We start from the raw sequence: 21,736 nt of genomic DNA on the forward strand, positions 1-21,736 counted from the left end.
ATTTGGAGACTTCTCGCTATGGGTGGCTCAGAGCCTAAAAGGAGAGAACTGAAAGCAAAGTCCATACCATTATACATATACACACCAGAGCAAATAAGCCTAAAATCAAGTAACGTATAGAAGATTTCTGAGATATCAAGCCACTTGGGCTAAAACCCAGATTTTCGGTGAAGCGTGTCTAGGCATACACAGGTGTGTATATAGTGGGGATACTGTGGAGGACCCCCACTCTCATGGCTGGGGAGTGCTTTTCTCTGGGATGCTCAGGTAAGGCAGCATTCTGGCCTACCTGAATCAGCGTGTTGATTCTTATTCCTTTGCCTCCAGATGCTCACTAACCTTCACTACTAATGTAAGCAGAAGCCGACACTTCAGCCAAATTATGAAAAGGTAGTATGTACTTAAAATTTGTGTTTTTATTGTTCCTTCTTTGGGATTGCATAAATTCTTCTCAAAACAAATAATCTTGTTTGTAAAAAGCCAGTTCTAGCTATTTTTTAAAAATTACATGGCTGGACTGATTTATTTTCCTTATTAGGGTAATAATACATCTGTTACGGGGTTAAGTCAATGTATAGAATTATAAATCTGGGAGAGAAAAGGTCTCAGCTTTTTCCTACAGAGAGTTCTTGTTTATGGTTGTGCAAAGTCACTATTTTGTAGGGGAAAAGCAGTCTGGAAAAGTAATACTCTTGGTGTTAATGTGCCATTGTACCTTTTAATTTTTCTTAAGCAAAGCAGTATACAGCCATGATGTTCAGTTTCAGCTCAGTTCTCCATGTGCACACCTCTGTGTTTGCCTGAGTTTGTCTGTCATCCCTGCTGAGTACAATGGTAAAAGCATTGTAGCTTTTATTGATTATTTAATAATGCAAGTATTTTTGTGGGGGTCTGTCTCACAAGACCTGTTTATATGCTTATAACCTTTTGACACCACAGTGAGTTTTCAAATGAAGATATATTAGTGTGCATTACAAGCATATGATTGCTTGAATTATTACAGAATAGATGAAAAATTTTGTTGCAGTAGTTTTTATCTTGACTGATCAAAACATCTCCCAAAGATTTTTCTAACAATATGTGATTGGAATAACAACTTCACATGTTGTAGAGCTCCATGCTGCAGCTGAGAGGCATGTAAATACAAGCTGCTTATTTGCAAGAAGCTTCCAGATTTGCAATATGATTGCTATGGAAACCACACAATGAAAACCTTATAACCATCTGTGTAGTTTGGTAGATTTTGCTGCATAGCTGAGCTGTTCTTGTTTACTGTTATTAAAGTGTTGAATAGAATATATTAACCCATAAACTGGGATTATCCAAGATATAAATTAATGTTGTGAAATGACAAAGTCTGTCTCGGAGGATATAGCATACTAAAATACTGGTTAATAATGGCATTAAATTAAGATCAAATATATAAAGATGGATAAGTAGTGTGTTGGTAGACGAAACTGCTAAGCTTATACATATTTATTATGGTGATACCACATTCCATTGAAGGAATGCACTGTTCAAGCCAAACTCTAATTCAAGAAGTCTGAATTTTTTCCCTTTAACAAAAGCAAATTGGAAGAAAAATCAATGGTTTCATGTCAAAAACTCCACTAACATAGTATTCATTGCTCACTTTTTAAATTGGGTGGATGGTAGTATCATCTGTGATTAGGGGATTATTTTTATTTTTCTGTTCTATCTTCATACTGAAAATTAAATAAGTAAATTATTTTCAGCAGCTTTCAGGGACTGAAACACCCCTTAATAAATATAGTTCCTTGTTCAACTGTCGCTAAAAGAATTTTTTTAAATTGTTTGCTGTTAGGGTCTCTGAGAACTGATAGAGTATAGAACATAACCTGTATCTCAAGGGTCAGATATCTGTTCTTTGGATCTACAGGTCTGGAAGAGTTCACTGGTTTGATTAGTGTTCCTTTGATGTAGTGAGAAGGTGGAGAAGCGTATTTTTTCACTGCAATGCTAATGATGGTGTGAAGAAGTGATACAGAGGAAACATTGTACCAGGTCTGCATTTTAAAGGTCTGCATGACTCCTCTGGCACAGTATCTTAATAAGGATTCTCCTGCTGGGTGTTTTTGGGCATTTTTTTTTCTTTTAATTTTGCATCTTTTGATACTACTGCATGTTGTAACACAAACTTAAGCATGTCATCTCTGACCAAAGCAGTAAGTCTCTGTGTATCTGAGGCTGTTGCCTTTGAAAGGCATCTCCCACACACTGTCACTGCTTCAGGACATAATGCCAGAAAGCACTAGTACGAACTATTGGTTCTTTTTTGCCACCCTAAACCAAGTCTATTAGGTCTGCACCACTGTGGCTATGACTACATTACCAAGCAGTCTGGATCAGTTGAAACAGATTTGTGAAACTCAGGTTTGTGCTGAGGCCATGATGTTCACGCTACGCACTTTTCAGAAAGGTTTTGCTATGGAGTCAGTTTAATCTGGGTGCATGGACTGAAAGCCCGTTAGCAATTGGACCATGTGCAGTTTGGTTCCGGAGTGCCTCTTCTGGCCTAATTGCATCTGCAAGGAATCTAATCCATCCACTCTTTGTCAATTCTTTGGGGGAAACCAAAGCGCGACAAGTGGAGTGGTGGCATCCCCACCACCCTGTTAATGGGGACATGCATTATTTGAATTTGCGACCTTCTCAGTATTCAAAGAACGTTAGTTCAAACATTTTTTTCTCCTCTTCAAATACAGATCTTGTGAACTCGTTTCTATTTTGTTAAATACATATTTCCGGAACAGGAATGACAATGTTCTAACTTTTTATATGAGAGCACAATACTACACATATTCAATTATATCTGTTATGAAAAATCTGTTCAAACCTGTTCTGCTTTTTTTTAAGTTGAACCCCTGCCAGAGCAGAATTCTGTGTGCCAGACAGTCTGATGATGATGATGACAATTACAGAGTTAAAATCCACAGTACGTCCAACATGCAAATTCAGCTTTGATACTGGTCCAAAAATCTGCAACTTTAATATCAGCATTTATTTTTATCAGTGTGTAATATTCTGTCCATTAGATGAAATTGTGTGTTCTGGTTAAAAAAAAAAAAAAAAAAAACTGTCCTAAAAAATGCGACTGGTAATGGAATAATAATACCTGTAAGTGGTGCAATTGTGATATGGAAGCTAGAGAATGACAGTGACTCCTAGTGCTCTGGGAAACACGTGCGGTGTATTTGTGCCATTTATGTGCCCATTCTAAGTGCTTAAATAAATGGGTGTAGTTGGAAATGTGTCACAAGTGGTATGCCAGCTGAGGGAATACATTTAAATGCAGTAAATAGTTTGGAGTGTTTTGTGTTGTACCACAGCTTCAGATTTTCCCCCTTCTATTGCTTTTTCTTTGGTTCAAAGAATAATTTGTATTCATCTCAACCAGATTTTAACTATTCAGGAGTCAGATGGCAAAAACTCTTGGTGGCTTAGTAGGGCAGAAGTTCAAAGCTCTTTGTAGAGTGAATCTTACGATATAATATTTGTAGGACTGCGTACATAGGTTAGCAAACAGTTATGCATACTCATTTCAACAGGTCTACTCTTGTGCATTAATCATCTGCTTTAATGTTTGCAGGAGCAGTCTTGTGGATAAATTAAATTTTTACAAGGCTAACAATCCTTTGAACTGTTGATATAAAATTCATTCTTTGTCAGAGTAGATTGTACAACTTTTGTGTAATTTGCTTATGAGAAACATTTTAAAAGCTGTGAGTTCTGTCTGTTATCTGTCATTTATAAAATATCAAAATCAGTTGCTGAAATACGTACCTTAAAAACAAGCATGAATGTCAGTATAAGATGTGATGAGTAGCACCACCAAATAATTTAAAAGTATTGAAAGTCTAATTCTCGTTTGAAAAGTAGGTTTATCAATACACTATTTCCTCACTTAGTACAGCAGCTTTGACAGTTGTGGCATTCTATAAAGGCCAAGATAAATCTGTTTCTACTTCCTTTTGACTCAAAAGAAGAAGAATATAACTAAAAAAGAACTCAGTTTGTTCCCTTTTTTTTGCCTCACCCAAGAGAATTGTTGGCTGCAAGTTGTGTTGAGTAGTTCTTGTGTCCCATGAGTGGAAGTGGATTTACTAAGTGAGGGTATGGGAATGAGAGACTTTCATGTCTGTGTTGGACAAGAAATGTGGAGCACATCTTAGGAAATTGTCCGTGGTGGTTTTGGAGTGTTCCAAGCCTGTTAGCCAGAAAACATGCTTTAGAGCTGATCACTTCCAGGCTTTTTCTTTTCTTCTCTCCTAAACTTGCACTATGATGTTGATACAGTCTGATTTGATTAAAACCATGGTCAGCTGCAGTAGGCAGGAGCGGTGAATGCCTGGCTTCTGCAGGGGCTGTGTTCCCATCATGCAGGTGTCCAGCCAGGGTGTCTGTTGGCCAGTGTTGACAGTAAGATGGGTAAAATGTCCCCTGCCTCCTCTGCGTACTTCTGATTAGAACACTTGAATTCTTGCATGGGCTGGGGATCATTTTAGCTCCTGAATTTCCTTTTCTTTATCCTGGCAAGAAGTGTGTGTAGCAGAATAGGACCCTCATTCTAATTGTCTTGGAATGATTGAAAAACCGCAGAACTGCAGCTCTGTATTATCATATTCAGAGTAGAGTGAAAAGGGAAACAGATGTTCACAACTGAGATTTTGAAAGAAAGCTTTTGGAGTGTCTGAATGGGTAGAGAAAACCACAGAAATAACAACACTCCAACTTCTGTGTGAATGCAAAATAGTAAACAGGACTTATGATCTGGAAATGTAGTGTGTGGCTTTCAGACTGATGGGGGCTGTAATTCCTGTCAGCCAAGGTGTCCCTTCGGAGTTTCATTTGCAGTTATGTGTTTTGCAGAAGAAGAAAGTGTTCCTCCAAAGACTGAAGTGCTAAGAAAACCGAGCCAGGAGACAATTACCATCGTTTCAGGTAATCTGATGCAATGTTAAACTTTTTCTTCTTTATTTTTGTATGCAGTTTCTTTTTGCCTTTATTTCCGTGTATCTTGCCTTTGCTGTTTTAAAATAATGTTTTTACAGCTCTGTAAAGTTGTCTTTTTCACCTGGGTATTTGATAGCAACAAAACTGCCTAGCACCACTTAGGATGCATGAAAACCACTTGAGTAGGATTTATAAAGTAAGCCAATTTATACAAGGTATTCCTTCCTGAATTACTTTGTAATGACTCAATTAGCTTTCATTTCTGCACAAAGGAGATTTGGTTGCATAAATTAGCTTATCATCATTGAGGAAGTGTCACTGCTAAAGGACAGTTTATAGATACAACATGCAGTTGCTGTCAAACCTATAAGAATGTAATATAGACATCTGTGTATACTTTGTGCTTGAGCAGAACAGACTTCTGCCATTCAGAGACTAACAGGGACAACAAGTTGCCCAAGGGACTGGCAATGTAGACGTCTCTGAAAAGGTCAACTTGACACAGGCTCTGACAATTGACCCAAAGCTCTGTCTTCTTTGATAAAAATCAGATAAACTTAAGACCACTAATTGATCTGCAGCCTGTTTAAATGTTGGCCATGCATATCTTCATTGCATATGATTACCACAGAAAGCAAATGAATTGGGTAAGAAATGCCAGAGTGCAGTGACAGCAGCATAAAAATTGGAAAAGGACACATGCCCAGGAAGGCTGTGAAGGATATTCTCTCAGTTTTAGCTTGGCAAACTGCCCTTGTACTAATTATCTCTGGGACTGGAAAAATAACTGCATACACCATGTAAAGTCACAGGACCAGACAACTTTTTTTGACAGAAAGGTATTTCCAGTTATGCTTAAAAACAAGATCTATATGTGCTTCAAGGGCGCAGACCTTTAGATAAACCACTAGTGATTTGACACAGCAAGTAGAGAAGACTTGCTTCTTATCAGACCTTAAGCCTCTTTGAGATCTGCTGCATTGTAACTGTGACCTGCATTGACTTGCAATCTGGCTCACCTTCCCTCATCGTCCATAATGCACATCATTCTTTCAGGGCTGTCAAGGAAAGGGTGGACAAGAAGAGTTCCTTTAGGAAGTAGCTTTGCAGGGCTCTTCCTGTTACAACATGTGGAGAGGAAACAGAGGCCTGATTTCCTGACCCATACAGGAAAGCAGGAACAGGTTGCTGAGAAGAGTTTTGGGTTTGCTTTTCTTGGAAAGGAAGCAAGAGCCAAGTCATCAGATGCTGTTAGCATTGTGCTCTGCTAAAAACATGTGTAAAACAACATGACTCATTACAGCCATAGCATTTAGTACTCATTTAGACATTACCGTAATTACAGGAGTGTGTCATCATAATGTGGTGTAGGGTCAATCCAATTATATACTCAAAAGCAGCGTGTTTTTTTTTTTTTTTTAAACTAATACACCATCTTGAAGAAGTTCTAAATGATCATACTTTTAAGAAATCCAAACCTTAGCACCTTCATTTTTGAAAAGTTTCAACTCCTATGAGAACAGCTCTGTCAGTCTATTAGTATTTTGGTAATGTCCTTGAAAATACCATAACAGTTCTCTCCAGGCATCAGATTCATTTCAAGCAATAATTTTAACACTATAGTAAAGCAGTATCTGACCTTATTTGACTAAGTATTTAACACTAAAAACTTGTTTGCTCTTTAGATCTGAGAGTTGAAATGATTATTTCTGATAGGCATCTCATCATAAATATCTAACCTTATTCAAGAATATTCCCTGTTTTTCCATAAAGATAAAACATGCACTCTTAAATTTCATTTACTGCCTGGCTTTACTAAACCTGAACTTCATAGATGATCTTCTATGAATAGTCAGTGAACTCAACTTTATGGTGAAGGCAAAAAACCTTTCTTATTTTCTACTTTTTTTGTTGTTGTTGTTGTTGTAGTTCCAGCTTATCTCTAGTTCAATTAATGTGCAGACTCCAGAATTCTTTTCATCTTTCAGTCTTGGTGCTGACTGTTGCTGCTGGATAGCTTTTATGTTAATTACTAGTGACCTAGTTATTTGAAAATAACTAAGCTTTGGAGGGCTTCGGGTGTACAACATGGCCTTTTGGGTCTTTTTTGCTACAACTATCTACCTATTATTGTTCTCACAACCACTGTTGTAGCAAGTGTAATAAACTCTGTGTTGTCTTAGGGTAAATACTTTGCTTTTGGAGTAATTGAGGAGCAATAGAAGACTAGAACTATCCTGAGAAAGATTATGTAGAGAAAATTGAGCTAGACGAAGTTGAGTCCACATAAATCCACTGTGATTATTTAGCCCTTATTTTATAATTTTTTGCACCTGGGAAAAAGGGTAAAGAAATAGTTACAGGAATTCTTTGCAGTTTTAGAACAACATCAGAGCAAACGAATCATGTCAACAAATTGTGTCCTCTAACACTTTGTCTCATCTGAGCAAAGAGTCTGAACACTGAGAATCTTATGTCAGTTGTGTCGAGACAGTCTCATTTGGGTATTGCTAATTTTGCACTTCACATATCTCTCCATCTTTAAGCAGTTACCTTTAGTATGGTAGACATTCAGCACATCACCAGCAAAAGAGGACACAGTAGTACACAGTCATTTTCCAGAAGTTCACTTTTTAAAAAACTGTTAAGTAGTGTAAAATAGCTCAGACTGTGATTATTAGTCTTGAAATCTGATCTTTTTGAAGAATCTGATCAAAAGTCAAGCAATATGAGTCAGAACTGAAAGCTTCTTAAAGATCATATTAATATATTGGACACCAAACCAAAGTGGAGAAAGGAAAACATGCTTGGGTGTTCCTTCATTCCACAAGCAAACCCTAAGCAGATAATGTGGAACTAGTAGCTCTATGTCACTACCATAGTAGAGTTTGCTAACTTCGGTGCCATCAGTGTTAAAATGGGAGGTCGGTGGAAGTGAGGCACAGCCATATTTATTTGAACATTTTAAATGGTGCATATCCATATTTTGACTATAATTGCATTTTTTATCAGTCTAGTTTTTGCCAAGTCTGTGGTCTGAAATGGCAAGCGCCAAAAATGGCACAGGGGAGGATACAGAAATGGAACAGCCTTCAGTTAGATTGGCTTAGTGGGACAGCACGCTTAAAAACATTCAAAATGTGTACTCTTAATCTGTTTTTCTTGAGAATACTCTTACAGTTTTTTTTTCTTAAGTAATGTGTTGGTGCTGTTAAGATCTAAACAGTCTACAACATTTTAAGTATGTGCTTGAGTGAAACAATTGTCAGAGTTTTACCTGAATTGTTCACCTTTCTTTCTTCAAGCATATATTATAAAGTGCCAGTCTTCAATCAAATAAGCAGTTTGCGCCTACCATCAGGAAGGCTGGCAACCACTGTTGTTTGATCTATCAAACAAACTCTGAAATATTTTCACCAGTATATTGGACAAAAATATCTGTTGTTCCTATTACTGTCACTGGAAAAACAGAGATGGCAGAAGAAAATCCTGAGGAATTCTTCATGGAAGAGTTTTGAAAACTGTTGGATAGTTGTTCATCTGGTTAACTCTCCTGGAATGAAAGGACTGTTTTCTGGAGAAACAGCCTATCCAAAACCATACTCAGCCATTTCTTGACTGTTTATGTTAAAAACAGTGGGTGGATTAAAAACAAACGGCCCTCTACTCCCTATTTATGAAAAAGAATTTGTACTTGATCATCTCATTCATATTTGTGGTCTAAGTGACCATGCTTTCTAACTACAACAGGCTTTCATTTAGCAGTTAAAAATACCATACACGGTATTTTTAAGGCACAAAGCGTATTTTACAGAGTAGAATAATAGTGTCATTTTGACAGGGTAATGCCAGCAAATAAATACCTTATGAATTTAAAATCTAATTGGCACTAAAGTTTTTGCTGTTAAATCCACAGACTGTTTTCATGTACTTCGTGTGTTTACAAGGTCCATATAGTTTCCTTACCATATAAACACCAAATTCCTTCACCCAGGTCCCCTGGTTTTCTTTTATCCGGTTCTTCAGATGCAATCAGAAGAAATTTGGCAGGATCCTCTCTAACTTTTAAAATGTGCTGGAGCAAGAAAGAATGGGCTTCTGTTTTACAGAGGTTTTTGCAGCTTTTTTTTGTTGTACCTGTGTTTGTAAAGCACTGTGAACAACTTAATCATTTCCTGGAGCTTGCTGGCCTTTAGATGTATAGATTCTGAAGATATATTTACATTTAGCATTTATGCGGGTATCTACTTACAGTATTTGGAGAAACTTGTACTGGTGGGTATGAGAAAGCATTTCCAAAATGGAATGAACACTTGCTTGGAGACCAACACAGTTGTTCATAAGCTTATACTGGCACTTTCTCTCCCTATTTTTCTCTTCCATGCCCCTGTATACCAGTTGCTGTCTGAAATGGATGGCTATCTGGTACGAACAGATCCTGTCTTATGTTGCTTTCACATATGAGGGCACAGAGCCATGGTTAGTCTTTGGGCAACATCATCAGGGTAGCAATAAGCTTATTTTAAAATGCATCTTTTTCACTGTTGCCATGTCATTAGTTCAATTTCATTCCCACTCTGAGGCTTAATGAAATGCTCATGATGAACATCTAGGGAGAGATGTGTCTCACTCGCTGTGGGATCTCTTCTTTGTCAGTGTTCCCCATGTTACTCGCATTAGTGTTAATAGGAGTTACTTCAGGCGCATAAATGGTAAGAGCAAACCCCAAAGTGACAATCAGTGTGAAAAATCATAATTCACTTTAGTGCAACTCTGCAGACATGAAAGTCCCGATTAATGTATTTAACCCAGATCAAAAAGACAACTGCTGAAAGACTTGAAAGGCTGGGATATACCAAAGTAGCTCTTTCAGTTTTTTTGTCACAAGGGCTTATGTTATCTTTTGTGGAATAGTGCTGGGAACTGTGGTCAATGCTGTATCAAAAATACTGAGGAGATACTTCAATTAAAATATTATTACAAATTAATTTGGTGCTAACCTGTATTACTGCTTTTAATTGTCTCATGCTAAATTGGTGAATAATGAGCTGAGAGATAAGTGGGAAGGGTCACAATTTGGAGGTGCAACATTTCAAACCGATTACATTTTCCTCTTGAGATTATACTAGCTACGCACTTTACAATAACCAAATCTCTTATTTCTAGATACATGGGATTTTTTTTTATGTATTGCTGGTTTTGATGTGATGACAGAATTTGTGCACTGATAGTCAGAACGCCCTCTAGCGCCATATAGTGAATGTTAGCCAGTAATCACCAGTTTATGGAAAAATAAATGGTGGCTAACAGCAGTTTTAATTTCAAGGTTGTGAATGTTTCATCTTATGCTGGTGTTGTCATCAAACCAAGATAGCGCAGAACACCAGACTGAAGTGAATAAATAAAAAACAAGTTGCTCTTGCTCACACAGAATTAAACTTTAAGTATTTGTCAAAATAGAGAACAACACAAGTTGAATGCTACTTTATTTTATATAGAGCATGACATTTTCTTTTGCTTTTTACTTGATATTTTAGCAGGATTTTTTTAAGTAATAAACTTAACTAATTGTGATTACATTGTAAACTATAAATAATGGCATAGAGTGCTAATGACATGCAAATGTGACTGGTATATGTTGGAATAACCAGCAAGCCTGCTGTTCAAGGATCATATAACAAAACTAAGATGACAGCCTTGATCCAGCCAGTTCAGTGATATTTATGTTATCAGAATTAGAAGATAGCTTTCCAGTGATGTAAATTACTAGTACATATACATTCTGTCTGGTTAGTGTATACATAATGTAACTGGTCATCTTAGTGGTATTGCTTACATTCTTTTTGCATTAACTCATCACACTCCATTCTCATGGAATTAAAAACAGGAAATAGTTTGCAGTGTAACAGAAGCACCCAGTGTATTTAACCATGTGTAAGTGCTGTGTTTCAATAGATGTACTCTGTATTGTAAGTGTATGACAAAGCATTTATTACTGTGTTATTGCCGTATTACAGAGCAAAGAGTGCTAAATAATCAATCAGTTAATGGTCTGTATGGCAGCTTGAACACAGCACATCCATTGTGCTTATGCCGTTAGAAGGATGAGTTTATGACTGTAGTGTAGTTGCATGTTTAGCCAGAGCTTAATGTCTTAAACTGGAGCTGACACAAATATTTTTAAAATGCAACTTCAGCAAACAGTTTCAAAGTTCTCCAGTATTTCAGAAGAAACAATCAAAGATCATCTAAAATGTTCTCAGAGAAGTTATTTAGTTTTGTTGGAGCAGAAAAGGGAGGGGGAGCATATCACAAAATACTTACTTTGGCTTCCTTTCATGGATTATTATGAATTACACTCTAGCATATTTATCAGTTTCAAGTTGAGATACAAATATGGCTTGCTGGAAATATATTAGCAGAGGAAAACTAGCTGCTCTAAGCTGCAGCTGGAAACTGCTTTGAAAACTTGTAGCTACATGTCTTTGAGTGATACAACTGCTGCCAGTGAGGGGCTCACACATTAAACTTGGTTTCCACTTGCTTTTGTGGTATGAAGGAGCTGTTTTTACAAAGAGCATTAAGAAATGTGTTCTAATAAATTGCCCTGTAGTGTCTGGAGATTTAAAGAGTAATTTTCGTCTCTCAGAATCTTTATCCTTTTGTAATTAGATGCTGTGTTTTGTCTGCAGATGATAAAAATACCGATTATGCTAATTTCTATCAAGGTTTGTGGGACTGCACAGGAGATGTACCTGATGAGTTGACATTTAAACGTGGTGACGTTATCTACATTCTCAGCAAGGTACAGCATGCTATTGAGACTAAATAGTTGTGGAAAGAGAGCCGTTGTAGAAGGGCACATTCCCACAGTACTATGGGGGGAAGCTGGCACTCCCTTTCAGATCCTTTGTTTGCAATCAGATATTCACCGCAATTAATTATTTTGTCAAATGGACTCTAATCACATTTAAAACATAGCCATGTAACAGGAATTAACTTAAAAGCATGTTTATTTACTTGTTAAATCTTGGCTACCGTTTGTTAACTAATTTAGTGGGAGACAACGTGCTTTCTGCTTGTAAAAGTTAACCTTGTAGGATTTTATATTATCTTGTATGTTATGTTTTTGTTTCCTGTTTTATATTTCTGGCTGTGCTGATTCTGGCTTTTTGGGCATGCAGCTACTGAGGGTGGCTTGTTTTTTCGAACTCTGCTTTCATCTTTGTGTGCATATTGCAATTGTTCTGACAACTTGGATTCCGAATTTGTTTGCCCTGACAGATATAGGCAATTTTTAATTCACTGTTTTCCTGTTTGCAAAGCAAGTGATAGATTTAATTCTTCTGGTCTAAAATGATGATAAGTGGTATAAGGCATGAGATTTTATTTTGCTTTAATGTTCATTATTTTTCCTATTTTTCCCTTTAAAAAAAAAACTCTTAAAAATATATCTCAGTCCATTGAAATCTACTTCTGAACAATTTATCCAAGAGGAAATTTCTGTCTTCCTCACATATTAGAAAAAAGCTGAGCTTTTCCACTTTTTATTTAAAAAAAACCCCTGTAATATATGTAGAATACATACCTCAGATGTAGTTGCCATTCAGTATAATTCATGCTGAAGATACTGTAGGTCATTGAAATATGTAAGTAGCTGCATGAAAGCTAAGTCATCTGTTCGTATTAGTTTCAAACTCTTCAGTTTTGTCACAATTGCTGTAAATCTTCTGTGATACCTTTAACTGCAGTGTTTCTGGATAATAAATGTACAGCTTCTGTTTAAATAAATTTAAGATTTATGGGTAGAAAGGTAGTCCTATATAAAAATATAGAAGATGTATTAGTAATGGTAATGTGACCATGTATGTCTGTTGAGGTATTTCATTGTCACTTAAACTAATAACTGAATTACATTACTAAAGGCAGGATAACACTCTTTGATTGGGCAGACTTTCATACAGTTATGTACCACTGAAGAATGGTAATAATTTAAAGGCACTGCCTCTTCCCCCTCCCCTGTCATCCAAAAAAAAAAAAAAAAGAAAGAAAGAAAAAAAGCCTCTGAACAGACAGATCCCCCTGTTCATATCAGCTGCTTTGTGGCTTGTACTTTTCCGTAACATTATGGAGACTAATAAAATCATAATCTTCAGTATGTAGGTGGAAAAATCACTTGCTACCTCTTTGCCAAAACAGTGAGAAATTTAATTTTAAAAAATGGAGCGGAATAGAAAAACAGTAGCTTAAGCTGTCCTCTCTATATCAGCCGTCTTGTGGTCATGCCTTAATTAATCCGTAAGCAGTCCTTGAAGCCGGCCTGCTGTTGCTCCAGATATATCGAACCTTTCTGTTTGCGAATGATTTCTGCTCCAAAACAGAGCCCAGCAAATTCAGTCCTGGTTCACTTAAAGACTGTTACAGCTTCTTCAGAAAAATGAGTGTGGGCCACTATTATCAGCTCTGAATTTAGGGTCCTTGGAGGGGGAAGTGCCAGAGAATTTATCCATCTCAACTGTCCCCTTGATTCAGTTTCAAGGTCTGGTCATTTAGAAGCTCCTTGTCCGATGGTCAGGGAGCATATAACCAAAGCAGAAGTGAACCTAACCAGCTTGAAGTAGGTCAAGACTTTGCTTCAGAAAATATTTCTTAATCCACTACATTAATACTTGATTTTTGTGGCAGTCGGCAGGAGTCCTTGGCTTTTTTTTTTTCTTTTTTTTTTTTTTTTTTTAACTTTTTCACACCATCTAGTGGCTGAGAATGAGAGATGCAGATGCAGGTACTACTGACAGGAGGTGATGTGGATAGATCCAAAATGGTGTCATAAATTCAGCTTCAGCTTGCACCTAGCTATGCTTATTGCCTTTCTATCATATGTCAGCCAGCTATGAACATTACTCTTGACGAAATCACATTTTGCTCATATGGAAGTAAGTACAGGTATAGCAGTATCATTGTAGGAAGGACTAAGCATTGACAGTATGTTGAGGATATTTGTGTAACATGTAATAGTTCTTTGTTTTGCAATGGAACATAAATGACATAGCACAATAAAACATGATAAACATGGTAAAGTATATATTTTTAGATTCCAGCAATTGTTATGCCAAAGCAATGTAATTTTACCTGCTTTTTACATAGCTTTACAGAAACTGGAGTGGAAAAGTGACTATTTTGTTTCCAAGGAACAAGATCATTAGTACAACAGAAGTCGTTATGAACCGATTTGGAAAATATGGGCATTGATATAGTTTCAGTAAAGCAAGATGAGTAGCATGTTTTATTTAAGTTTCTAGTTGAATGCCCTTTAGAAGAATAATCAAGATTTCAGTTTGGCAACGTTTACTCACTAAAGTAGCTAACCATTGCAAAAAGACAAATCCTTCTTAATTTACTTCATACCGAGCCTCAAAATTCATTGTTAATGTAACGAGCACAATTTGCATGCTTAGACATTGATCCTACAAATACCTATGTACACAACTAGTTAAATTACTATACAAATTAAGTTTTCCTTTGCATTTGAAAATCAGTTGAGCTAGTCTCCAAATATTTGTGTCTTTTGTGGCTTCTGCATGGCAGTAGTCATGTGGACTCTTAGCCCTGCCCCTGCACCCCCCAAAATAGTTTTTTGGGAGTTTTAACCTTTATTTCCTTCAAAATTTGAGTTTTTAATGTGAGCGGAATTAAGCAGAATTGCCTTTGTTAAATTTTCTTTATAAATGGAAATAAACTTTTCAGAATAATTATCAACATATCTGTACAGATACACTCAGTATCGTTTTATCATTTTAATTTATAATATTTCTGAATATTTTAGAGGCTTTTTTAACTTACCCTATGAACTGTGTGAGCTTTTAGAAATTTATACTCTCCCCCCCCCTTTGCAGCACAAAATATTTTATAGCTCTACTGATAGAGAGACTTTTTAAGATTTCTCAGTTAATACTGACTATTCGAAATGCAATACTTTGGGGTGTCCCAGTTTCTAAAAGGATGATTGCTTTCAACTCCTGCTTGCTTATGAGCTTGCCTTTGCTTTCAAGTTCATATGATAAATGGGGAAATAACCTGTCGTTTAACAGTCTGCTTTACAAATCTTCCATAGCTCTTATTGAAGAAATCAATTTTCAGAAGCAAAGCCAACTGTGAGTGTTGGTAGACATATTTTTTTTTAAAGTTTGATATGCCTTGAATTCAGGATATATATACAATTTACATAAGTGTGGCAGTTACAGTATTTATTTATTTGTTTTAGCTGGAATGCTTCATGTTGGGAAACTTCATAGTTTCATGAGCCAAATGCAAGTAGTAATGGAAATTTACCTAGACATTAGCAGGCTCCTGCTTAGCAGAATAAACAACATATCTTAACTTTTAACCTAATTTAATTCCCATCAAGTTCACATTTATATTTTCATTAAAGCAACAAATAATACTTGAAAGTCAAAAATTGTATTTCGAACTGGAATACTGCTTCCCTGTTTTCAGTACATGCCAGTGCAACATAATGCTACTCACTCTGGTATTTATGATCCATGGAAATCACATCTATGTCTTAACCCTGTGCTTTAGAATTTTCCATGCAAGCAGAGTATTAACTCAGTATCTGGATTACCCTGTGTCCAGTGGTTGTGCGTTTGTAGAGGGGCAGATTGTTGTTCCTTCAACACAACAAATGCTTGTTAAAATGTTCACATCTGAACCTGTATTTTTCTTGTTCACTGAAAAGGCAAACAAGTCTTCACAGCTCAGATTACTACTTATGAAATAAAGTACAACTAATAGTGCAGCTCTTTCATAATGAGTGAGAGCATTTTGTACAGTATATATGTAATCTTTTTATAAAGTGTACTCATTCAGTATTTTTTCATAAAGGTGTGAAAGGCATACTAAAATTTCAAGTGATTTTCTTTTTTAGGCCCTTGTCCGATTGACCATAGCGAGAGCTGCATTTAACAATAATTTAGTTTCCCATGATCATTGTACTGGCTTTGTCTACATTAGCAAATAGCGTGTACCAATGGGAGCAGATCTGCAGAGCGGAACGTGTAGTGCTTGAGGACCTGGTGTCCACTCTGCACATTTTTCATGAGGTTTAATGTCAACATAGGTTTGCTTGCTTCTGTGGACTGAGTCCATGTGAGTGGTTGGAGCACACTGAAGTGCGTCTTCCATTTTAGTTTCATCTGAAAGAAATACAGTTTGTGTGTTCTATGACTGTCCTGCAAAATGAGCCAGTGTGTGTACTTCAGTAGGACACTTCTGATCAGAACTAAAATGCAAATGTGGATGCACTTACTGAGTTTAAAATTTTCTTTTTCTTACTTGTTTAGGTATGTTCCTTACCTAAAAATAAACCTCATATGTGGTTAAATATAAGGCCACTCTTGTGAAGGCCTTTAAATGAAAAGTTAGTTAATACAGACTAATGCAAAGTGACTCTAGCCGTTGGTTTGCATACTGTTTAACAACATGTAAACGTTTACCTACCTGATCAGAAAAATTTTGGCATTATGACATATGACAGTAAAAAAACAAAACAAAACAAAACAAAAAAACCTTTCAGTCATTCTGGGATGCTTTCAGGGGCCAATTTTGGTTTAGAAGTCAGTCTGCTTATCCTGCTTGTATGGGAACTTTTTAGTTGGTGTCTATTTTGTTTCATGTCATTGCAGGAAATAAGAATGCAAGCCTCAGATTTATTAGGTTTTAAAGACGACCATTTTATTGCTGTCTTAAAACAACTCTACTACCTGTGAAGAAGTCTCATTCAGTTATCTAAAGCATTTGTCATTTTCTGCTTTTTAAAGAAAATGCTGTTCTGTGCCAAAAATGCTCCCTAGTTGATCGTGTATCATTCAGCAATTACACCAAGGGAAATTCTAAAATTTTTCAGCTAATCTGAATCTCCTGGATGAATTAGACGTGTTTTAAGATATTATCTTGCCAAAATTGACCCCTAGGATATTCTTTAAAAAAAAATCTCACACTACTTTAGCTTGATAGGAGAGGCTATTTATTTTAACCACAAACCAGGTTATAGAAACATTTTGGTTTTTCAGTTTTAGAATTTGCAACTCGTCAATCTATAAGTTAGTATTACTAATAACGCTATGGGAGAGGGAAAAAACCTGAATTCACACACTTCAGTTGTATATTTTTAAATACAAGTCCATTGTTTTCTTCAAGGCATTCAAAGATGATGATTTTTCAGCAACTCTTTTTCTTAAAAATAAACAAAAACAAACAAAAAAAAACCAAAAAAACCCCCAAACCCCAAACATACCATATGTATTGAACAATAGAGACTAGTTACACAAGGACCAGATGTTCTCAAATTTTGTTGGAGTCACTAGAAGTTAACAGGGTGCAAAGCATCTGGAGATGCTTCTTTGCTCCAAGGATCTGTTTCTAAAGGTAGGAAGAGAGTGCTATAGACATCCTCTTGCATGTCAAAATTCTCTTCTATACAGTATAAAAATCTTGGATTTAAAAGATAAAAAATACATGTGAAAAAGAGGTAGTATATTTCTACATACTGTGCTTTCCCATAGTGCAAAATACTTTTAAAATCAGTATCTCTTAGAGTCTTAGGTACATACGTAGCATAATGCAGTGAAATTGGTGGAATGGGGACAAGGAGAGGCATCTGCCCGCAGTGTATTCAGTTGAGATCCTTTTCGGAGGCTGTAAATCCTGCTTTTTCTTTCTTTCTTCTTTTTTTCCCCTCCGCTATCATTGCATATTGCATAGAGAATGTTTTGCCAGAATATTAAATGTTAAGACAAAACCTGTTCCTTGCTGCCTTCTGAAATTGCTTCACTTTATTTAATAAATTTCTGCTGGAAAGAAAAACCCACTCTGTATTACAGACAGTAAAAACATAGAAGTGGTTTAGAAAGCCTTTGGCCATTTGTTAGAACTGTATTATTTGGCTTAATACATTCCACTACACTGGTGTTTGTGTACCAGGGGTAGTGTTGGCCTCTTCCCGCCCCCCCTCCACTATGCATGCACATGCACACACACGCACGCACACACGCACGCACACACACAGACATTGCCTGCTATGGCAAATGTGCTCAGAGTCACAGAGAGTGACTGCAAGTGTGGCTGCACACTTGTGCATTCTGCTCATTGAAATGTGGCTGGATTTGGCTCTGCCCCCATCTCCTACCCCTCTATTTGCCTTGGAGCAATTCATTTTGCAGTTATTGAATTTCTTTGGAGAGTTATTTTCATACAGCAAGCATCACAGCACCTCTGGATCTTGATAGCATTTCTACATAAGGAGAAAGAAGCTTTGTGTTAGTAATTACCTAACATTGTCAGGAGCTGACTGCAGGCCTCTTTCTAGTGATAACAGAATAACCACATAATGTAGCTTTATAGCACATGATTAATAGAAAATAATTACACATCCTACAAAGGGATGCAATATTTCTTATAAATTGACTACAATGGTTTCCTGTAGATTAAAGGACTCTTCATTATTTTATCAGTCCTTCTGAAGTATAGTCGCTTCCCTACGTTAGCACTGATGTTAAAGAGCTGAATGCAGTGAGGGATACCAGATGGTAGACCTAGTGGTACCTGAGATCTTAAGCTGATGCTTGCAAAAACATCATGCTTCCCAACTCCTAAGAACTAATATAAAAACTCATAATTGTATTCATATCCTACTGCATTTTCATTATTATTTCCCACAAATGTGGGCTTTAGACTTTTATTCTACACATCTTAAACAGCAGTAGTAAACATAAGAATCTCACAACAACATCAAATCAATTGAGTTCTGTTGTCACTAAGTAGTTTATCATTGATAACAGTGATAGAAACAATACATCATTTTGGATTTTATATGTGAATGCAAGAAGGGAAGAGGGAGTGGGGGAGACTGCTTCTCTATCTGACTGTTGAGCACTCTGTGGTACTGAGGACAGAAAGGAGTGGTTAAGAGTTTAGAGTGAAACGTCTGTACCTTAATCAGTTTAAAAGGGACTGCTATATAATTATTCTAAAACCTGAGATTAAAGTATTATATTCTTGATAACCAGGTATCTGTATTATATTTTTATTCAGACTTCTATAGACTGCAGATGGTTTAATTGGGATTCATGTTGCTCTTGAGACATATACAAAGAATACTAATGATAAAGTAAAAGCTTCTGCATTGCAATCTTGTCTGTATAGTATAATGGTTGCAGTGAATCCTTAAATTAATTTACTAGTCCGTTACATCAACATTCATTTCATCTTCTCACTTAGCTTCATGCCACAGCAGTTAAGTGGTGTATTACTAAGTAGCAAGAAACGGAAAGTTTTCAAAACAGCAAACACGCTCTTAATTTTAATTTCAGATATCTGAATTGTTCCTTAAAAACCCATTATTTTTAAGTTCATGTAGTGTTGCTAAGTGGAACATTTTCAATGGATAATACAGGCTTTTTCTGTGCCATTTGTCATATGCAATTTAATGACCACTTAACTAAGCCACTTCCCTCGTTTCATGTATTGTTTGTTTTTTTGGCTGATGTCTAGCAAAACTTGCTTAATCACTCTCGCCAGTCACTTCATGAGTTCCATGTAGCAGCTTAAAATCTTTTGTTGCTTTCTGTTGGAGAGATTTATTGCTGAGATTCCAGTAGCATACGTGAGTACTGCTCCTTTCAGCAATTTCCCACTTTAGTCTAGAAATACAGTTTGTATATTTAAGCAGTGTATTGTGAGATAAAATATGTATTTTAAACAAGCTGATCTGGAACGCTGTAAACCTCAGTGTCAGGATATTATTTAGCCTTTAAGGATTTGGGGGGGGGTAATGTGTGCCTCATGGGATAGGTGACGAGCAGCTCTTTGGAGAACACTTTTGTCACTGATGATCAGGTTCAGATATCGCTAGATTTTCAGACCAGGCACGTCCCCGGATTACTGTTCTGCAGCATGAGGGGGAAGAAGGTAGAATTATTTTTGCAGCTTCTAGTTGTGTGTATTCACATGACGGATGAAGGCTTGCCTGCTGTTTTCTATGCGGATTTTCTATAAACCATACTTACTGCAGCATTTCATGAATGGTAGGATAGAACCTGTTACATCACCAATTTCTGTTTGCATTATAGAGGCAAATTTAATTTAAGATTGGAGTTCAGCCTTCCACACTAAGAAAATAATAAAAAAAAATGTGTGGGTGCCTGTGTGCATGTTAGAAAAAGCCTGGGCCTGCATGGACACACAGATCTGGTCTCGCAACTGGGGTTATCAACAGGGCTTCACTGTAGTTATGCAGTGGGAGAGCCAAGCTGCTAAGCACGGCGCGGGACGAGGGGACTCTGCAGACCAGGCCGGCTGTGCCCGCAGCAAAGCGCTGTCGCGTGCGTTCTGATGGAAGTCCATTAACCCTTAAACTCCACCTGACTGCTTATAACCGAAAAACTTTATCTGCAGTCAAAATAATAGCTTGTAGTGTCATCTTAGTAGGACCATTAATTCAGAAATCTGTAGCCTTGCTTTTCTCATCAGAAGAGCAGTGTAGCAGGAAGCAGAAGTTGCTTATCAGCGTTATCTGTATATTTTGTATTTTCCATGTTTGTTCCAAAGTAGTTTTTATCTTACTAATCATTCCATTTTGAAGGGGTCTCTGTTTTAATAATGCTTCATATGTAACTCAATATGTGTGTGTGTGTGTGTGTGTGCAATTTCAGCTGTTAAAATTTATGGAACTGCTGTTAGGATTGATCTTAAAATATTTACCTTGTAGGAAAAAAATTAAATTTGGATCCCACAATACTTTTACTTGGTATAGCTTTTGGAAGATATTATTTCTTTAAACTATTATAATTCATTTTGTTTCATATTTATCTCACTAAGCCTAAACAAATTTCAAACAAAAGTACATTAGTCATCTGTCAGACATATGAGATCTGCTGTAGAATTTTCTGCAAGCCTAAAGCAATAGTAGACTTTGTCCATAAAAAGGGAATATGTATTAGACACATACCGAGTGTTCCCTTCACATCTGAGCAAAGTATTATTTTTAAAAAGTTGGTTGTAAGTTCCCTAGAGTTTAGCCTTGTGATACTGAAAGAAGCTCGGTTGGTTCTTATATTTCAGCATTGTGCTATCGGATATTAGTTACAAAGACAAGATGTTTATGTTTGTGAAGAATACAGGATGGAGAGATCAGCTATTTTTAGTATGTGTTGTGGAGAAGCGTGGCCATAATTAAGAAATTTTCCTGAGTATGCCTGGCCTTTTTAAAATTTAACTTCTATCCTTGCCTAACTCTGCATGTGAATGCCTCTAACAAAAAGATATAATGTTTTAATTTACAGTTGAAATGATTATAACTGTATATAAGAGGAGGCATCCATAAGGAGTTGCATACAAAACTCTATTGCATTTATATCAGACTAAAGGTTAATATTGCATATTGTTTTCAATTAGGAGTACAATAGATTTGGCTGGTGGGTAGGAGAAATGAAGGGAACCATTGGCTTGGTGCCTAAAGCCTACATAATGGAGATGTATGATATTTGAGAGGCCTGGGTAAGTACGTTTTAATCCAATCTTCTGTAATGGCTTATATGTTCCCTTGTTCTCTGTTTCATAAGTATTTCTTTCCTGGAACCTTTGTAGGAGTACTGTTAACATAAAGATTATGGCAAAATATATTGAAGGTTCAATTAAAGCACTTCTGGGATTCTGTATGAAATATTAAACGACAGTGTGCAAAATAAGATGCATTTTATAACTAGCT

The 21,736-nt window shown here is 36.5% G+C and overlaps 1 protein-coding gene across 1 annotated transcript in view; it reads left to right on the top strand.

Moving 5' to 3' along the window:
• Positions 1-21,736, top strand: part of SKAP2 (src kinase associated phosphoprotein 2) — a 122,565-nt gene that overhangs the window by 98,092 nt on the left and 2,737 nt on the right. Inside the window, exons 10-12 of the mRNA XM_064506275.1 lie at positions 4,891-4,962; positions 11,667-11,779; positions 21,424-21,525. Coding sequence (XP_064362345.1) covers positions 4,891-4,962; positions 11,667-11,779; positions 21,424-21,516 — 278 coding nt within the window. The 3' untranslated portion in view covers positions 21,517-21,525. The remainder of the gene's footprint in view (positions 1-4,890; positions 4,963-11,666; positions 11,780-21,423; positions 21,526-21,736) is intronic.

This window comes from Dromaius novaehollandiae, chromosome 2 (genome assembly GCF_036370855.1).
Source record: "Dromaius novaehollandiae isolate bDroNov1 chromosome 2, bDroNov1.hap1, whole genome shotgun sequence".
NCBI classification, from domain to species: domain Eukaryota; kingdom Metazoa; phylum Chordata; class Aves; order Casuariiformes; family Dromaiidae; genus Dromaius; species Dromaius novaehollandiae.